This window comes from Lactuca sativa, chromosome 8, assembly GCF_002870075.4.
Source record: "Lactuca sativa cultivar Salinas chromosome 8, Lsat_Salinas_v11, whole genome shotgun sequence".
In the NCBI taxonomy this organism is placed as follows: Eukaryota; Viridiplantae; Streptophyta; class Magnoliopsida; order Asterales; family Asteraceae; genus Lactuca; species Lactuca sativa.
The window spans coordinates 38632885-38650881 of record NC_056630.2 but is presented as its reverse complement, the minus strand read 5'-3'; the positions used below and the strand labels follow the sequence as shown (position 1 = coordinate 38650881).

Genomic DNA, 17997 nt, shown 5'->3' with positions numbered 1-17997 from the left:
CTTAGGAAATGATGTTTTATGCATGGATTCTTCCAATGGTATGGATAGAGCATCCTTGTGGCATTGTCGTCTTGGACATGTCAACAAGAAACACATAGCCCAACTCCAAAAGGATGGAGTGTTGGAGTCATTCGACCTTAGGGAAGATGACACATGCGAGTCTTGTTTGCTTGGAAAGATGACTAAGTCACCCTTCACAAGTACGTGTGAAAGGGGTGAGGGTCTATTGGACCTAATACATACCGATGTATGTGGACCGTTTAGATCAACCACGAAGGATGGGAACCGCTTCTATGTGACTTTTACCGATGACTATAGCAGATATGGGTATATCTACTTAATCAAGCAAAAGTCAGAAACTTTTGAAAAGTTCAAAGAGTTCAAGAATGAAGTGGAGAATCAATTGGGCAGGAAAATCAAGATGCTTCGATCCGATCGAGGAGGAGAGTACCTAAGTCTTGAATTCCACGACTATCTCAAGGAGTGTAGAATAGTTTCACAATTGACGCCACCTAGGACACCGCAGTTAAATGGTGTGGCAGAAAGGCGTAATCGAACCTTGTTGGACATGGTTCGCTCTATGATGAGTCGTGCTTCACTACCTATCTCTTTTTGGGGGTATGCCTTAGAGACTGCCGCCCATATCCTTAACCGAGTCCCTACTAAGAAGGTTGCCAAAACACCTCACGAGATGTGGACAGGGAAAGCTCCCTCGTTGGCACATATCAAGGTTTGGGGTTGCGAGGCTTTCGTAAGACAAGATACTCACGACAAGCTCGAACCCCGAAGTGAGCGATGTATTTTCATCGGCTACCCGCAGACATCCTTTGGATATCTCTTCTATAGACCGAAGGACAATGTTGTCTTTGTTGCGAGGAGAGGAATTTTCCGAGAGCGAGAACTCATAGGGCAAGGAGAAAATGGGAGGCAAATCGATCTTGAAGAGATTCAAGAGTCGATAGATGAAGGAACCTCTACCGCTGGCACTCAACCCGAGGAGGAAACTCTGGTTGAACCAATTGACGAATCCTTACCTCTTAGACGTTCCGATAGAGTTAGAGTTCTACCCCAATTTTATGGTTTTCATATTACTACCGAAGGGGATACGTATGTTAGTGATGGTACACTAATAAATCTAGATGAACCTAATAGCTATAAGGAAGCCATGGCAGGCCCGGAGTCCGTGAAATGGAAAGAGGCAATGGACAGCGAGATCCAGTCCATGTATGACAACCAAGTTTGGAATTTGGTTAATAATGTGCCCGGACGTAAGACAGTTGGGTGCAAATGGATCTTCAAGAAAAAGACCGACGTGGATGGAAAAGTACACACATATAAGGCGCGATTGGTTGCGAAGGGCTTTACTCAAACTCCCGGAGTTGACTATGATGAGACCTTCTCACCAGTTGCGAAGATAAAGTCTATTAGAGTGACGCTAGCCATTGCCGCATTTCATGATTATGAGATTTGGCAAATGGATGTCAAGACTGCTTTCCTTAATGGGAAGTTGGCTGAGGGTGTTTACATGGCTCGCCCAGAGGGATTTGTGGATCCGAAGCATCCGAATAGAGTGTGTAAGGTTGAGAAGTCCATTTATGGACTTAAGCAAGCGTCTCGCAGATGGAATCTTTGCTTCGATGAGAAAGTCAAAGAGTTTGGATTTGTACGAAGCGAAGATGAATCGTGTGTATATGTCAAAGCCAGTGGGAGTATAGTAAGCTTCCTCATTTTGTATGTCGATGACATTCTGCTCATAGGAAACGACGTCCCGACTCTGCAGGAGGTTAAGTCCTGGCTCGGGAAGTGCTTTGCTATGAAGGACCTCGGAGAGGCTTCCTATATTTTGGGAATAAGGATAGTGAGAGAACGAAGTAAGAGACTAATAGGACTTAGTCAGAACACTTACTTAGATAAGGTACTAAAACGTTTTAGTATGGAAAACTCAAAGAAGGGAGAATTATCGATACAAAGTAATGCCAAATAGAGTAAGACTCAAAGTCCGAGTACCGAAGCTGAAATAGCAGAAATGAGCCGAGTACCATACGCTTCCGCAGTTGGCTCAATCATGTATGCTATGACTTGTACTCGCCCTAATGTAGCCTTTGCTTTGAGCATGGTTAGCAGATATCAAGGGAATCCTGGCAGAGCCCATTGGATTGCGGTCAAGAATATCCTTAAGTACCTTCGGAGGACGAATGAATGGTTCTTAGTCCTCGGAGGGAGTGATGACTTGAAGGTGCGAGGGTATAGTGACGCCAGCTTTCAGACCGACAGGGACAACTACTGTTCACAGTCGGGCTGGGTCTTTACCCTGAATGGAGGAGCAGTGACTTGGAAAAGTTCCAAGCAGGAAACCGTAGCTGATTCAACGTGCGAATCAGAGTACATTGCAGCGAGCGAAGCGTCGAAGGAGGCAATATGGTTAAAGAACTTCATTGGTGATCTTGGAGTTGTACTTGCCATAAAGGAGCTCATGGAGATTTTCTGTGATAATGAAGGAGCGGTTGCCTTGACCAAGGAACCGAGAGATCATGGTAGATCTCGACATATCGACAGAAAATATCATTTTATTAGACATCGTGTAGAAGAAGGACAACTCGTAGTGAAGAGGATATCATCAAAAGATAACCCAGCAAATCCGCTTACGAAGGGACTGAGTAGGGTTAAGCACTTGCAGCATGCTAGGAGTATTGGGCTGAAGGATGATATTAGCATAGATTATCTAAAGGACAAGATTGATTAGATCAGAGTTTGACAGCGTCTTTGAGAGCTACGATTGCTAATCGGAATATACTTGTATATAGTTACTAGACTTATCCAAGTGGGAGACTGTTGGAATAGTGTCTAAGGCTGCAACTATATCAGACAACTATTTGACCCGGTTGTGCATGGTCCTTTTGGGTTGCCTTCACCTTAGCAACTTGACATGATGATTTATTATGAGAGAAGAAATATTATTAATACATTATGAGAATAATATAAGGAATAATAATATTATTATTTGATTAATATAAGTCATAAATTAATTAGGAATTAATTTGGTGACTTAAAGAGATTAATGAAATAAAGGGGTATAAACTGTCAATTGTATGATAGTTGGACTTTGGGCTATAAATCCCTTAAGGATAATAGTGGACGATTTCTAGGGCTTAGGATAAGCTTAGAATTCGTCCAAGGGCTTATCTATTAGGGTATTGGATTGCTTAGGGCCTAAGTTATCCAATTAGGGTTTAAGGGTGAAACCCTAGGAGCCTTACAAGTATAAATAGACCCCAAGGGTTAAGGAAATTGGCACCTGTGCTTGGTAAAGAAACCCTGGCCGAATTTCTCTTCCCTCCTCTCTCTCAAATCATCCTCCTTGCTAGTTGGTGTTTGTAAGCCATTAGAGGAGTGACATTTGTGACTCTAAAGCTCCAAGAACAAGAAGATCAAACAAGTGATTCAAGGTAAGCTTCTAACTCTGATTTTGTATTGTTCTTATACTCTATTAGCCATTAGAAGTCTTGAATTCAATGCATGTTTAATTAGAGAAACCTAGATCCAAGCATTAGGGTTTGCATGTGCACATATGAATGTTCATATGGCCAAAACCCATCAATATAAACCGTAGGTTTTTTTAAAACCTATGGTTTTCTCTCAATAAAATACGGTTTCCCAAACCGTAGCCTATGATTTTAAGTTAAATCTACGTTTTTTTTTTTCAATGAAAACTACGGTTTTGGGTTAAAAAGCTATGGTCTTTTTTTTATATAAATTTTTTTTACCTTTTGTTTTAGTAGAGAATATTTTTTGAGAATTATTTTGATTAAAAATATTGTTTGTAAAATGTAGAGTAGTTTTTTGACAATTATTTTGTTAAAAATTATTTTTTTGTAAAATATAAAATAGATTTTTAACAATTATTTTGATAAAATAATTTTTTTCTAAAATGTAAATTACTTTTTTGAATTTGTTGACTATTTTTTTTGGTAAATAAGACTTTTTTGGGTAAATTTGACTACTTCTTGCTAAAATTTACTACTTTTTTTTGCTAAATTTAATTATTTTTTTGTTAAATTTGACTACTATATCTTCCGTTGTGTACTATTTTCTCTCAGTGGAGCACCCGAAGAACAACGAGGTGTGTCCATTTTTAATCAAAAATTTACCGTATTGTTGATTAGGAGTAGTTTCTGTATATGGGGATAAACTTTTTTTAAAAAAAAAAAACCGAAAAAAACCCGTACCTACAGTTTTAATCTCTTTTTTTCGGTTCTTTAAAAAAAAAGGTATCCTCATACACAAAAACTACTCCTAATCAACAATACAGTAAAATTTTGATTAAAAATGGACGTACCTCGTTGTTTTTCGATTGCTCAATTGAGAGAAAATAGTAGACAATATATGTGCATTGTGGACTTGTACACCGTAGGTTTCGTAAGATTTTGATTCTTTTTAAAAAAAAGTTATCCCCATACACAAAAACTACTCCTAATCAACAATACGGTAAAATTTTGATTACGAATGGACGTATCCTGTTGTCCTTCGGGTGCTCCATTGAGAGAAAATAGTAGACAATAGAAGAAAAAATAAGGAAAAAGTAACCTAAACTGAAAAATAAGACATTATATATTATGGGCCAATGGGCCACAAAACAGTAGACGAGCCACAAAACAGTAGTCCATTGCGACGAAAGAGTAGTTTTTGAAGGTTGATCGTAGTCAACCTTAACCTATCTACTATTTCATGGGCTAGTTTTGGCTAATGTATTTTTTTGTCTAATTTTGGATAGGTAATTAGTGTGTTTGGCTAAATTAGTATTTTCCCGATAAATATTTATCTTACAATATTTGCAACTCGCAACCTTTATGTTATTTGTTTTAACTTATTAAGATGTTATCTACTTAAATTATAATAAAGAAATCAATAACAATTTCAACTTTTGAAGCTCAAATAAAAATAATAATTTCTCAAGCTCTCAAGGAAAAAAGTTTGAGCAGTAAAAGGAAAAAAATTGAAAAATGCTCACCGTTTATTTTTGAGCTCGAACTGTTGAAGGAATAAATCAATAACAATTCAAAGCTAAAGTGTTGTTTGTTTTTTTAAAACAAAAATTCATTAAGGTGCAGTTTATTTTTTCGAAGTGAAAATATATGAAGTCTGCGGACTCCCTCTGTAGCAGAAGACATCGGCTACAACATGTAATAAAAAATTTATTTGTTTTTTAACGTCTGCAGACTTCTGCAATAAGTTAGAGTAAGGTGTGAAGTGGTTTGATGCAGATGGTCTAGTGCTGCGCCACGCAACACACGCACAATAGTTTTTAAGTTAGAAGTCTTCTGAAAAACAAAAATTGTGAGTGGCCAAGTGCTGCGCGGCGAAACAATAAGTGGTTTTTTTAGGAAAAAAACAAACAACACCTAAGTTTGCGGACCACCTCTGCAGCAAAAGAGGTGGATCAAACGACTGCAGATTGTAATAAGAAACGTGTTTGTTTTTTAACATCTACATGTTGCTGCAGATTTAAAAAAAATAAAATAAACTTATTTTATATACCGAAAATAGTTTTTTAATAACGAAAATTTAATAATGTATGACATTTCAGCAAAAGTTTATGACATTTCAGCAAAAAATAATGATATTTCAACAAGAAATTATCATTATTCATTATAAAAAACGAAAAAAATAATTCATCAAGAATAAACAAGAAAAAAAAGCAAAAAAAGAAAGTAAAACAAAAATTTAGCAAGATTTCAGCAACGTATAATCAATATTCATCAAGATTTCAGCAAGAAAAAAAGAAGAAGATGTTGGAAGAGATTGAAATAGGCAATACAAGTGTTGCCCCAAACAAAACATGCACATAAGTTTTTTACTCCGAAAACTTCTAAAAAACAAACACCTGCAAGATGAAAAGTGTTGTGTGGGTGCTGCACTGCGCGAAAGTAAGAGGTCTGAAATGGTTTTTTACAAAATTAAACAAACAACACCTAAATCTCAAATCATACCATCAACGAGGGTAAAACATAAAAAGTAAAAACATAAAAAAAATTCTAAGGTTGTTAATCATTTACGGGTCACAAAACTGTACCACCCCGCTCCCGAGTTCAACTTAAGGAGAGAAAAGAAAGGAAATAAGAGGAAGTGAGAGGAAAGTAAGAGAAATTGGTGCTCTCGAATTTCATTAAAGGAAGGAAGTGGAAGGAAATGGAAGGATCACTTTCTCTCCTAACTTTCCTTCCGATTTGGAAAGATTCGAAAAGAAAGAACAAAATATTTAACTTTCCTTCTATTTCTCTCAAATTCGGGAGCACAAAAGACAAGTTTCTTTTCCTTTCTTTTCTCTCATTACTTTTTTTTCTCTTCTCTTATTTTCTTTTGCTACAACTCGGGAGCGGGGTGTACGAGAATATGACTATTCTCAATTGACCGTTGAATAAGGAGATATGTCAACCAGCAAATGGGTAAATATAATAAAAAGTGGATTAAAATTTGACAATTCTCATTGAGTGGTTGGATCGGATCGGATCCCGATCTTACGATCACGATTCCAATCCTACGATCTAATTTGTCATCTTATAAATGAAACGATCCTATTGCGATTTGACAATGTTTTAATAAGTAGAATTGTAAGATCTTACAATATTACAATCAAGATCCCGATCTTAAGAGTTTTGATAAAAACAAATGGAAAGGGGATGACTTGACTTCAAAATGTGACTTCATCTATACAAAAGGAATGAATTAGGGTTTGTTTTTATGATCGAAACCTTGCTAATTTAATATATCATGTATCAAGTCCGTTAAAATTTAAATGAAAGATTGTGGATTTGAATCGAAACTACATGGTGAGGTTTTTACCATTAAGTCAATGCTTATTTTTGTAACCATCATTTATATATATGATAAATTTTGTCGTATTGATACATATAATATTCTTAAAAAATATACAAATATATTTACACGTAGTTATTAAAATCATGGTTGTCAAAATCGCGATCCTGATCGTAGGATTGTACGATACTACGATCCTAGGTATGAAAAACGATCAAGATCGTAAAAGAATCGTATTTGGGGTAGGATCGTAAGATCGTAGGTAGGATCGTAGGATCGAGATCCGATCCGATCCTACCTTCCTTTGATTTTTTTTTTGCAAATGAATTTCTTTTACCACTTTATGTCTTTTACTCTTTACCAATTTACCATTTATCATTTTGTATTGTATCTTATGGCTAATATTTTGAAAATTTTATAACTTTTGAATGAAAAATTGAATGTTTGAAATATTTTTCATGATTAAAAATTAAAAATTAAAATTATATTTTATTTTGTGGGATCTTAGGATCCCGATCCCGATCTTGCAAACCCAAAAACGATCCTAAGTTCACAACCTTGATTAAAATAGTCATTTTTGTGACATAGGAAATAATGTGTTTTTAAAAGAACAGGACATTTCTTCATTTTACATCTGTTTAACGGGGGCTCATTAAACGTCTTAGAAATCATGTGCGCAAACGTCTTCAGAAACAACAGATATCAGATATGTCAAAAGATAAAAAGTTTGACTATAAATAAAGATATGGATAAACTATAGGTACCAAAACTGTAATTTACTCTCTTAAAAAATGTATTTTTGCCCATTTCTATCCTCTGTTATATCCAGCCCACCTAAAACCCTTCGACTCGACCTTCGTAGTATCTCGTACTCTCAAAAAGGGTGAAAAACCCTGATTTCAGTTCCCGGGCTGTTTTGCCCTCTTCTCCTCAACGAAAATGGCAGCAGCTGCAACTAGATTCTTCTCTCTGTTTGAAAGCAACGCCACCGCGACCGCGGCCGCCGCAAACCTCTACCCGTTCCGTGCAATTCGATTACCCACTAAACTATTCTCTTCCCCAACCCTACGCTTCCGCCGCTACTCGTCTTCCCCCGCTTCTGTGATAGACAATGATACTACCACCACCGCGGCCATTGGTGAAACAATTGGAGACTCCCACCAACATCCGTGGCCGGAGTGGGTGACTTTCGTTGACCGTTTGAAGGCCAAAGGTTACTTTAAGAAAGAAAGTGGAAATGATGTTGCTGTCTATAAAGATATGAGCATTTTGAAGGAAGCTTGTCTCAGTTTTGGTCGTGATCGCTTCGACTTATTTAAGTAAGTAATCATTCTTTTATTGGCTTGATTATCATCTGTCGTTGCTAATGACTGTTGCTCAAATTAACAAGAAATAAAGTAGAAAAAAATGAAGCTTAGTTATATATTTGATTCCATTGTAGGTCATTATCTATGCAAGACATTCAAACTCTTGTCGAAAAGGGTTGTCCTAATATCAACAGAAAGACTGTTAATTCAGGAAAACGACTGAGAGCCCATCTACAACTCGATGAAGGAGATGTATGTCAATTTCCCATAAACATTCTTCATTTTTAATCAACTTATAACCTTAACATTCCCTTTTTCTTGATTATTTTTTCTTTGTTTAATAGGTTTGTGGTGTTTGCATCTTGAGAGGATCATGTGATAGGGCCTATTTGATTCTAAAAGACATTGAATCCGGTGCTCGAACTGTAGATATTGTGCGCATTTTGTTAAACTATGCACTTGATCCAGTTATTGATTCAAATATGAAGCCTTTAGGAGCAGAAGACATTGAAGCATCTGCAAGAAAATTGCTTTTGGAGTTGACTGAACTTAGCGACACAGCCATTGATCATGAAGCTCAAAAGCCACCTGCAATAGTTGCTCGAAAGGCGCAAAATTTTGATTTTAAAGAACGCGATTCTTCAAGAAATGTTGAAATGAAAAGAGGAGATTGGATGTGTCCCAAGTAAGTACTTATATATTCAAAAAAAAAAAAAAATTGTGTACAAGGCAAATTGCAGAAAAGCCACTATATTTTGGGCGATTTTGCAGTTAACTATTTGCTAACTATTTTTTCTGTTCACTCTCTTTCTAAATTGTTGTGTACTTCAATTAATGTTTTTGTAGGTGCAATTTCTTGAATTTTTCAAGGAATAAAAAGTGTCGCGAATGTAATGAAGATGGTCCTTTAAAACCTGGTCTTGATGAAGTTGAAATGAAGAAAGGAGATTGGAACTGTCCTCAGTAAGTTTCTAATTGCTTATATATTATTTTAAGCAATTAACTCTCACTAAATCTAGATTATAAATGTATAAGTAAGTTACATGTTTGGTCCTTGGGTATAGCTGATTTTGCAATTTTGGTCCCAAATAGTTTTCTCTTGCAATTTTGGTCCTTATTTGAAGTATATCCTAATGGTTTGGTTCAATTCCCAAGTCAGATAAAGGGCAATATAGTGATTTTACTTGGGTTGAGGACCAAACTAGTCAGATAAAGGGCACTATGGATGCGGACCAAAATCGTTACGATAGTCCAAAGTAAGGACCAAAGTTGCATGAGTAGAACTTTTGGGACCAAATTTGTAAAAGCCAGCTATACCCAGGGACCAAAAATGTAGTTTAGGTTTTCGATTACTTGAATATTGGTTTATTATTTCTAGTCAACTAAACAATTGTATCTATAATGACATAAATAAACGCAGGTGTAATTTTATGAATTTTTCAAGAAACATTCGGTGTCTAAAATGCAAAACTGAGGGGCCTAAGAGGGTTGGAATTGATGATGTTGAAATGAAGAAAGGAGACTGGAACTGCCCACAGTATGCCTATTAAGATTATTATGCATTTTTTTAATAAAAAAGTAAATACTTTATATGATGAAAATAGCAATATGAACTTTGGGATACTTTTTTTTAGGTGTCAGTTTATGAATTTTGCAAGCAACACAAAGTGTTTACGTTGCAGAGAGCAACGTCCCAAAAGGCAACTGAATTCTGGAGAGTGGGAGTGTCCTTCGTAAGTCTTTTTCTCATTTGAAAATGTCAAAATAGTGAAATACCCATTTTGCCCCTGTTCTCGAGGTGTAATGCATTGTTGATTGAATGTTGGTTAGGTGTGATTTCTTTAATTATGCGGGGAATGTTGTTTGTCGAAAGTGTAGTGGTGAAAGGCCAAATAATGCAGAAGCTAAGTATGAAGAGCAGATGTGGAAAAAGCCTTCTTAATTTTGTTACTCTGGTAAGTAACTTAATATGGTTGTTTTTGTTTTTGTTATTTTTGGTCCTTGAGTGTAGCTGGTTATTTCAATTTTGGTCGCACCAAGTTTTCTCATGCAATTTTGGTCCTTATTTGAGGTTCTTGTAACGGTCTTGGTCACACTGTTCCAAGTAAATGATTATTTTTGGGACCAAAATTGCAAAAATAGCTATACCTAGGGACCAAAATGTAAAATCAACTATACTTTGTTTTCTTATAGTTAATTGGTACTTGTTGTACATTGAATGGATCTATTGAACAGGGAGGGAATAAAGCTTACAACTTTACACAAACTTCGGTCAAGTCACAAGCAGCGAGTGTCATAACCCATATTAAATGAGATGTACAAATAGCCCTAAGCATAAGCACAAGATCGGTGCTTAGTTGGGCCTATTGGGCCTTGAAGTTTGGTTGCTTATGGACCCTGATTTGGCTAATAGTTTTAGGGTTTGTTTCTTTTTATTTCATTAAGCATTGTATGGATGAATCATATCTATTAAGAAATGTTGGTGAATGGTAATTTATTTATTTGATTGCAATCCAACATCAAACAATCCAAAAGTCTGGTTAAGATGGCAAAAAATGGGTGGACGTGGGCCAAAGATTTTGTGGAAAAACTTGGAGGATATGGTTGAGTCTTTTAGGGATAGTCTGGCCATAGAGGCCAAAGCAAGTGTTGTCCATACTAGGGAAGCAAATCATCTATCCTGAAGATTTATACCAAGGAGAATTCAACACACATGTTAGCATAAGTTAAAACTTTGTATGATGTATATGTTGGCAAAAATAAAGTCCCTACATCTTGAATTGGAGGAGGAAGTACCAAGCTTTTGGTTTATGAAGCTTGGAGTATACACAAGTCAATGTGGATATTATTAAATGTGACTTGAGCATTGAAGACGTGTAAAACATTTGGAATCAAGATGGATCATTTGGCCAAATGTGATGTAGGCATTAGAATGTGTTGCGTTAGTGGCTCCTAAATGCGCCCTGATGGCTCTTGAATGCGCTCCACCAATTCCTAAATGTGTTGGTGGCTCCTATGGATTAGTTGATCACTCTAATCGTGTGAACCAACATTAATTTCTTTGTGTTCTCATTTTTTTTTCTTCTTATGCTGTGTGTTTATCCATTTTTGATCCTTACATATACTTTTTGAACTTAAGAGGGAAAACTTAAGGTACACATCCTGACCAGAGTTTGATTTAAATGGGCAGGATGATACTAATTGATTATATAATGGTTTGGGGTGAGTTGTGTGATGATGCTAACGACAACATCTGTTTTTTTGTCTATAGTGAAAAAAAAAATCGATTTTTTTATATACCTATTTTTCACGTATCGACACCATCTAATTCATCTCGGCAACAACTACTATGTATTTCTGTGTGCGTCCGTCCCAGAACACGTTACAAACTTGTGTCGAGGGAAAGCTTTGTGAAAGACATAAATGTTGGTGCTAGCCTTGTGACCATGTTGTTTGATCTTAGGTAATAAAAGAAAAAAGATGTCACAAATTTGAATCCTGCATGCTTCAATTCAACAATAGATGACGTGTCTTTCTAAAAAAAGCAAGTTAGAAACACCCAAAGATATTAAAAACACACAAATATTACAAAAACTATAACTGTAGGTGTTTCATCTTAAGAAATAGAATAACAATTTGCCTGAATAATTACATTAATGACATAACAAAACTTATATATATATATATATATATATATATATATATATATATATATATATATATATATATATATATATATATATATATATATATATATATATATATATGAAAAATGTCTTCAGTTAATTCTCACGAATGATAATTTCAAACGTGGCACTTTTAGACCATTTGATGAGCTTCCATGTTGATCTCGTCTTACATGTCATTTAACCTCTTGTAGACACGGAAGTTAGATATGGCTACGACCCCAAGGAGTACACATATAATTACGTATCTAATCCAATCAAGCTTGTTAGGGATGATTAAGACGAGGACGAGGGAAACAGGGGTGAGGATGCCAAAGAAGGAAAACACTCCTTTTAGGATCATGTAATGAACAAGAGAGAAGTCCTGCATTGTTGAGTTTTGCAACCGATGGTTTATGTAAAATAGGACTCCTGAAGTGGCTGTAGCTATACATAAAGCAACAACTGATAAGTTCATAAAGAAACCACTTGTTTCAAAAGGAGATTTTTGTTGGTTTTGAAACTTCAATTGAAGAAGTGATATGATTGGTAAGTAGATGGTTACAAGAGTTGCAGTGTACATTAGATACAAGATTGCTGAGTAATCATGAATCCTGAAATAAAACACAAATATCATCACATTAATAAATGTATCATGAATCTGAAAAGCGAAGAACAATTTACAAAGTGAGCTAAAATGAACTCGTTTTCCTTTCCTTTGTCCACCTCCCTCCATGGAAAAATTAGGATTGGAATCATCAGCCGTCACTGATCCAACCGCCAGCAACACCTCCCCTCCCCTGCCACCACCGTCATCACCACCACCGCCACCACCCCTACACTATTAAAACGAAATCTACCACTCCCGGCGATCATGCCATCGCCGGAACCCTCATTAACCGAATCAAAACCCAAATTCTCACTCACATTCTTCTTCCACCACCACCCATCAAATATACCATGGAAACAGGGTCAGGGTATGTTTGAAATAATTTACAGATAGAGAATTAATTACTATGAAATCTTGGGAAATTTTGATCGGAATCAACAGCCATCACTCGAGCTCCCCCTCCCCGCCGCCGCCGCCACCACCACCACTACACTACAAAACCTACATCGACCACAACATAGACACAAAACCTCCTAACCTTATTCACAACAATTCAGCACTGAATTAAAACCGGAATATCAAGCATTTGTACTTGAATAAAAAACAGAGTCACGGTAGTCATGATCCCGGAATAATGTAATCTCATTATAACATGAAATAGAACTCACCAAGCACGTCGTGGATTAAGTGTAGGGGGTTGTTCTTCCTCTCCTGCAAGTTCGGAAAGCTCTTCGACTCTTCCACCAAGAATACGTGGATGCGGATTGTAATCTAAATGGTCCATCGTTTGGGATCTGGCTTCAGAGCTGTGGTACTTGGATTTGTAAATTAAGGAGAGGAGTAGTGTGTGAAGATGGGACGATGTTGGGGAGCGAAGCGGAAGCTGGTTTTTGTAAAGATGAAGAAGCAGGGGTACATGTATTTATGCATGGCATACTACGTTTTTCTTGTTATAGACAAATACACGAAACTCGTTGAATATCACGAAGAGGAAAAAATAGCACATGGACAGCGTGGTATCTTTCTTACAAATAAACTGCAAAACATATGATGCGATACAAAATATGTTATATAAAAGTATGTTATAAAATAAAATTTTGTTTATGAACCATAACTTATATATGAAAAACTTAATTTGATTGAAAATAATATAAACCAACATATAAAAAAACTAAGTTGTGAAAAATTTTCCACCTCAAAATAAAAAATCTTTTTAAAGCGTTGCTATATATCATATATTTTAATTTTTTGAATTTTTTCCCCAAAAGTAAGGCTATTTACTATCAGATTTTATTTTAAAATATTACAAGTTTAAAAATAAAAATGTTGAAAACGATATGATCCAAAATTAGACGATTCAAAATATTTGTGATCTAAAAACGTTACGAATCAATATGTTTATGATCATTAATTTGTTATGATCTAAAATATTTTGAAGAAAAACTTGATTTAGTTGAATATATTATGATCAAACATAATTTGATAACGAATGATTATCCATAATATTATGATTCAAAATTATATGATCCAAAATATTATTAGGTATTGATAGCTTATTTTATTTTCTTATTTTTATTAGTTTATTTTAGATTTTTAGATCTTTTTATCAATAAAGCATTGTATTTTATTTATTTTCTTTATCATGGATCGTATCGGAGACTTTTTATTTTGCATGAGGTATTTTGTAGGGTTTTGGAGCTTGTTGCAGTTGTGGATTAACTTGGAATGGGACTTGTGGGCTTCTGAGGCATTATTGGGCTTTGCAGATCCATTAAATGAGATTTGGGCTTAAAAAGCTAAAGACTTGGATGAAGTAGGCTTGTGAAGATGGGTTATGGATTATTATTTTGGGCTTGGAGCATCCATATTTGAAGCTAAAAGATGATTGATTAATTTGAATCATGTGGGATATGGAGGGGACAAATGGAATCTTTAGTAGTGGAATGGTTAGTGGAGGAAAAATGAGCTAATAGCATTCCAACAACACTTGCGAGGGTGGAATCTCACGTGCGCTGGTACCCGCGCAACTGCCCAGTTTTTGGCATTTTGGTCATTTGGCTTACCATTTACCTTGGGGATTGGATCTTTCAACTATCACTTTGATTTTCCACCATTAGAGACTAGAGGAGGCGATTTTGGGAGCTTGGATACACATTCTTCTTATCTTCCAAAGTAATTGTTAGTTTCTTAATGCAATTGGACTTTTGTGATTGTTATTCTATTGCCATGAGTGGCTAAATCCTCTATTTTGGTAGACCTTGGCTAAAACCTTTGAATGTTTATGGGTTTTTGAAGGATTTATGCTTATTTATCATTTATCTTATGTCTATGATTCTAGTTCATATTTCCTATGCTTGTTTAATGCTTTGATCATGAGCTTGGTACTTTAATAAGCAATTGTTGGTTTATTTCTTTGGTTTAGCATTGAATCATTAAATTTACTTAGAACAAGGGATTTATGACGGTAGACATTATCTCTAGCTTATGAATCATAACTCTTTTATGGATGTGTAAGCATTGACATCCTATAGGAATTGGGGATTACTTCATTCTTAAGGCTAATCAACTTCTTGGATTCAATTGATTCAATTGGATCTTTAATTTTGATTAAAAAGGTGTGTTGTGGGCTTCTCCAACCTCCATACAACTTATGAGGAATCTTGGCATATCATGCTTCATGATTGCTATAACCAATTTGGGATGAATGATAAGCTTCATATTAAATCCTAATGATAAACACACAAATGTGATGGGTTTTGGACATAAGAACTTTCCCTATGTGCACATACAACCCTATAGCTTGGATCTAGGTTTCTCTAATTGAATATGCAATATATCCAAGACTTTCATGGCTAGATCTAATGTAAACTAACAATCAAAACATATGAAAATAGATCTAGAATAATACCTTGAATTACTTGCTTGAAAACCTTCTTCTTCTTGGAGCTTAGAGTCACAAATGTCACTCCTCTAATGGCTTACAAACACTAACTAGCAAGTAGATGATTTGAGAGAAGGAGAGAGGTGAGAAATCGGCTCTAGGGTTACTCCAATCACAAGGGTGCCGATTTCCACAACCCCAAGGGTCTATTTATACTTGTGAGCTCCTAAGGTTTCACCTTAAAACCCTAATTGGATAACTTAGCCTCAAAGCAATCCAATTCCCCTCTTGATAAGGCCTTGGACGATTTCTAGGTGATCCACATCCCTAAAATCGTTGAACCCATATCCATAAGGATTATTAGCTCAAAATACAACTATCACACATTTGACAGTTTATGCCCCTTTATTCAATTAATCTCTTTAAGTTACCAAATTAATTCCTAATTAATTTATGACTTATATTAATCAAATAATATTATTATTCTTTTAACATATTATTCTTATAATACATTAATAATAATATCTCTTCTCTCTAAATCACCCTATCAAGTTGCTATGGTGAAGGCAAGCCAAAAGGACCATGCATAATCGGGTCAAGTACTTACCAAATATAGTTACAGCCTTAGACACTAATCCAACAAAATGTTCATTGTGTTGAATTGTCTTGGTTTACCAATTCTCTCCCATATTTGAGCATCTCATCATCTTTCTTAATTGCAAGTTTTTTAGTTATTCAAGTCTTTTAGTTTTCAAGCAATCATAACAACCCCTCCTTTAGTTTAATTGTAGTTAGTTAGTTTATTTACACTAGTTCTATTATATTGCATTGGTGATTGAATACAACCATTTCCCTGAGGATCGATACCCCCTTTTATCGTTATATTACGTTTTATTTGCAAACAAAGGGTGTAATTTGCTTGGTGGACTTGACATCCCATCAGGTATGATCCAAAATGTTATTATCCAAAATGATATGATCTAATAATGGTACGATTTAAAATACTATTATTCATAAATATTTATTCTTAATTGGTTGTGATTTAAAAATATTATGATTCAAATAATTTATGATCATTTATTATATATTATATTATATTATTTCCAAGGATATAATTCATATTTTATGATCCAAGTTACAATTTACAAGTCCTTGATCTGATTAAAATGATTCAATTCTTATAATATGATACATAGCTTGTTATTTAAAATCGGATGATGTAGTTCTTCAAATGATAGAGCTTATTCAACAGATTAGGCAGAGACTTTAGACAACTCAAAGTTGGCAGAAAAGTTATGCCGACAAGCTTCGATCTGAGTTGGAGTTCCAGGTCGGTGACATGGTTTTGCTGAAGGTGTCACTCTGGAAGGGTGTAATATACTTTAAGAAGAGGGGTAAGTTGGGGCCCTAATATATTGGTCCATTTTGAGTGATTTCCAAGGTTGAGAAAGTAGCCTACATGTTGTATTTGTATGAGGAGCTCAATTAGATCCATAACACCTTCCATGTTGTGCAACTTCGGAAGTTTGTGGCTGATGATTCAACGGTTGCTCCTTTGGATGATGTTTAGGTTGATGATCGACTGAATTAAATTGAGAGACCAACGATGATCGGAAGACGAAGGCATTGCACAAAAAGGTGGTGTCTTTGGTCAAGGTTCAGTAGCAACGTCCGAAGGGTTCTGAATGGACGTGGGAACCCGAGTCAGAGAATGCAGGAGCATTACCCTGAGTTGTTCACATCAACGGACTTCAAGGACTAAGTATAATTCAAGTTGGGGAGAACTGTAGCATCTATATTGGAGGTAAATTACATTTCCAACCCTTATATGTGATAATTGTTGCAAATTGGCCCATAGTGGCATTCTTGCAATTTTGGGCGAAAGACGCATACGTTGGGCGTACATCGAGTACGCACGGAGTACGTGGAAGGATCCAAAACCCTAATTTTTAGGGTTTGGACCCTATTTAAACATCCTTAAGCCCAAAGTCTTCTTCCTTTCATCAGCCTCCAGCCTCATTTCGATATTCGACCCCCTTTGCAAACCCTAATCGATTTTAGAGCTTTTTTTTTGTAACATCCTGTTTTGAGAAGTTTCTTATTTTTTGGATTATGGACAATGAATGGATTAAGTAAATGTATTAGGTTTCAAGGGAATGTTGTTTAGACCTTATTAGATGATGACAATCTTGGATAATTGATTAAAGCCTTGGTTTGTGTTGTGGAGTCAAAGGGTAAAATAAGAAAAGTGATGTTTTAGACTTCTTTCATGAAATATGGTTTTTATTTCGACATGTGTTAAGCCAAAGTTAACTAAATAGAAGTATGGGGCTCGTCAATACCTTTCCATGGATATAAAGATCGCTGAAAACAGAGTTGAAATGAAGAAGTTATGACTATTTGAAGTTGGAATGAAATTGGGTGAAAACTTGTTCTCATGAGGTGAGAAGTAATTATCACGGAGTGAGAAGTGCTCACGAGGTGAGAATGTATTCTCACGACATAAGAACTATACAACCCAAAAGCCCACAAATTTTTTAGGGATTTCAAGGTATTTAAATGTAATGATTCATGTTTTAGGGTATTTTCTTAGCCTCCATCATATCTTGAACCTCTTGGGAGAAACCTTAGCCTCCATTTTCAAGATTTGAGCCTCCCCTCTCCTATTTCATCCGTTTTTTTTTGGAGTTTTGGTGGTTTTGGAGCAATTTTTTCATACAA

The 17997-nt window shown here is 35.6% G+C and overlaps 2 protein-coding genes across 2 annotated transcripts; one reads left to right on the top strand and one right to left on the bottom strand.

Moving 5' to 3' along the window:
* Positions 1-7631: 7631 nt before the first annotated feature.
* LOC111914306 (zinc finger protein VAR3, chloroplastic) lies at positions 7632-10632 on the top strand. Its single transcript, XM_023910079.3, has 8 exons — positions 7632-8132; positions 8255-8372; positions 8465-8805; positions 8967-9083; positions 9541-9657; positions 9755-9853; positions 9951-10075; positions 10356-10632. Exons 1-7 carry the CDS (start codon positions 7753-7755, stop codon positions 10060-10062), a joined length of 1284 nt encoding a protein of 427 aa, XP_023765847.1. The 5' UTR covers positions 7632-7752; the 3' UTR covers positions 10063-10075; positions 10356-10632.
* A 1337-nt stretch (positions 10633-11969) lies between these two features.
* Positions 11970-13446, bottom strand: LOC111914307 (uncharacterized). Its single transcript, XM_023910080.3, has 2 exons — positions 13064-13446; positions 11970-12399 (listed from the first exon to the last, which is right to left on the bottom strand). The coding sequence occupies exons 1-2, from the start codon at positions 13177-13179 to the stop codon at positions 11976-11978; spliced, it is 540 nt and encodes a 179-aa protein (XP_023765848.1). The 5' UTR covers positions 13180-13446; the 3' UTR covers positions 11970-11975.
* Positions 13447-17997: the final 4551 nt, after the last annotated feature.

What these genes read in the sequence shown, in the direction of transcription:
- LOC111914306 (XM_023910079.3), top strand. Translation starts at nt 7,753, where the DNA reads ATGGCAGCAGCTGCAACTAGATTCTTCTCTCTGTTTGAAAGCAACGCC. An exon ending in TACAACTCGATGAAGGAGAT is followed by an intron (nt 8,373 to 8,464) that starts GTATGTCAATTT and finishes TTTGTTTAATAG; the next exon opens with GTTTGTGGTGTTTGCATCTT. An exon ending in GGAGAGTGGGAGTGTCCTTC is followed by an intron (nt 9,854 to 9,950) that starts GTAAGTCTTTTT and finishes AATGTTGGTTAG; the next exon opens with GTGTGATTTCTTTAATTATG.
- LOC111914307 (XM_023910080.3), bottom strand. Translation starts at nt 13,179, where the DNA reads ATGGACCATTTAGATTACAATCCGCATCCACGTATTCTTGGTGGAAGA. An exon ending in CTTAATCCACGACGTGCTTG is followed by an intron (nt 12,400 to 13,063) that starts GTGAGTTCTATT and finishes GTTTTATTTCAG; the next exon opens with GATTCATGATTACTCAGCAA.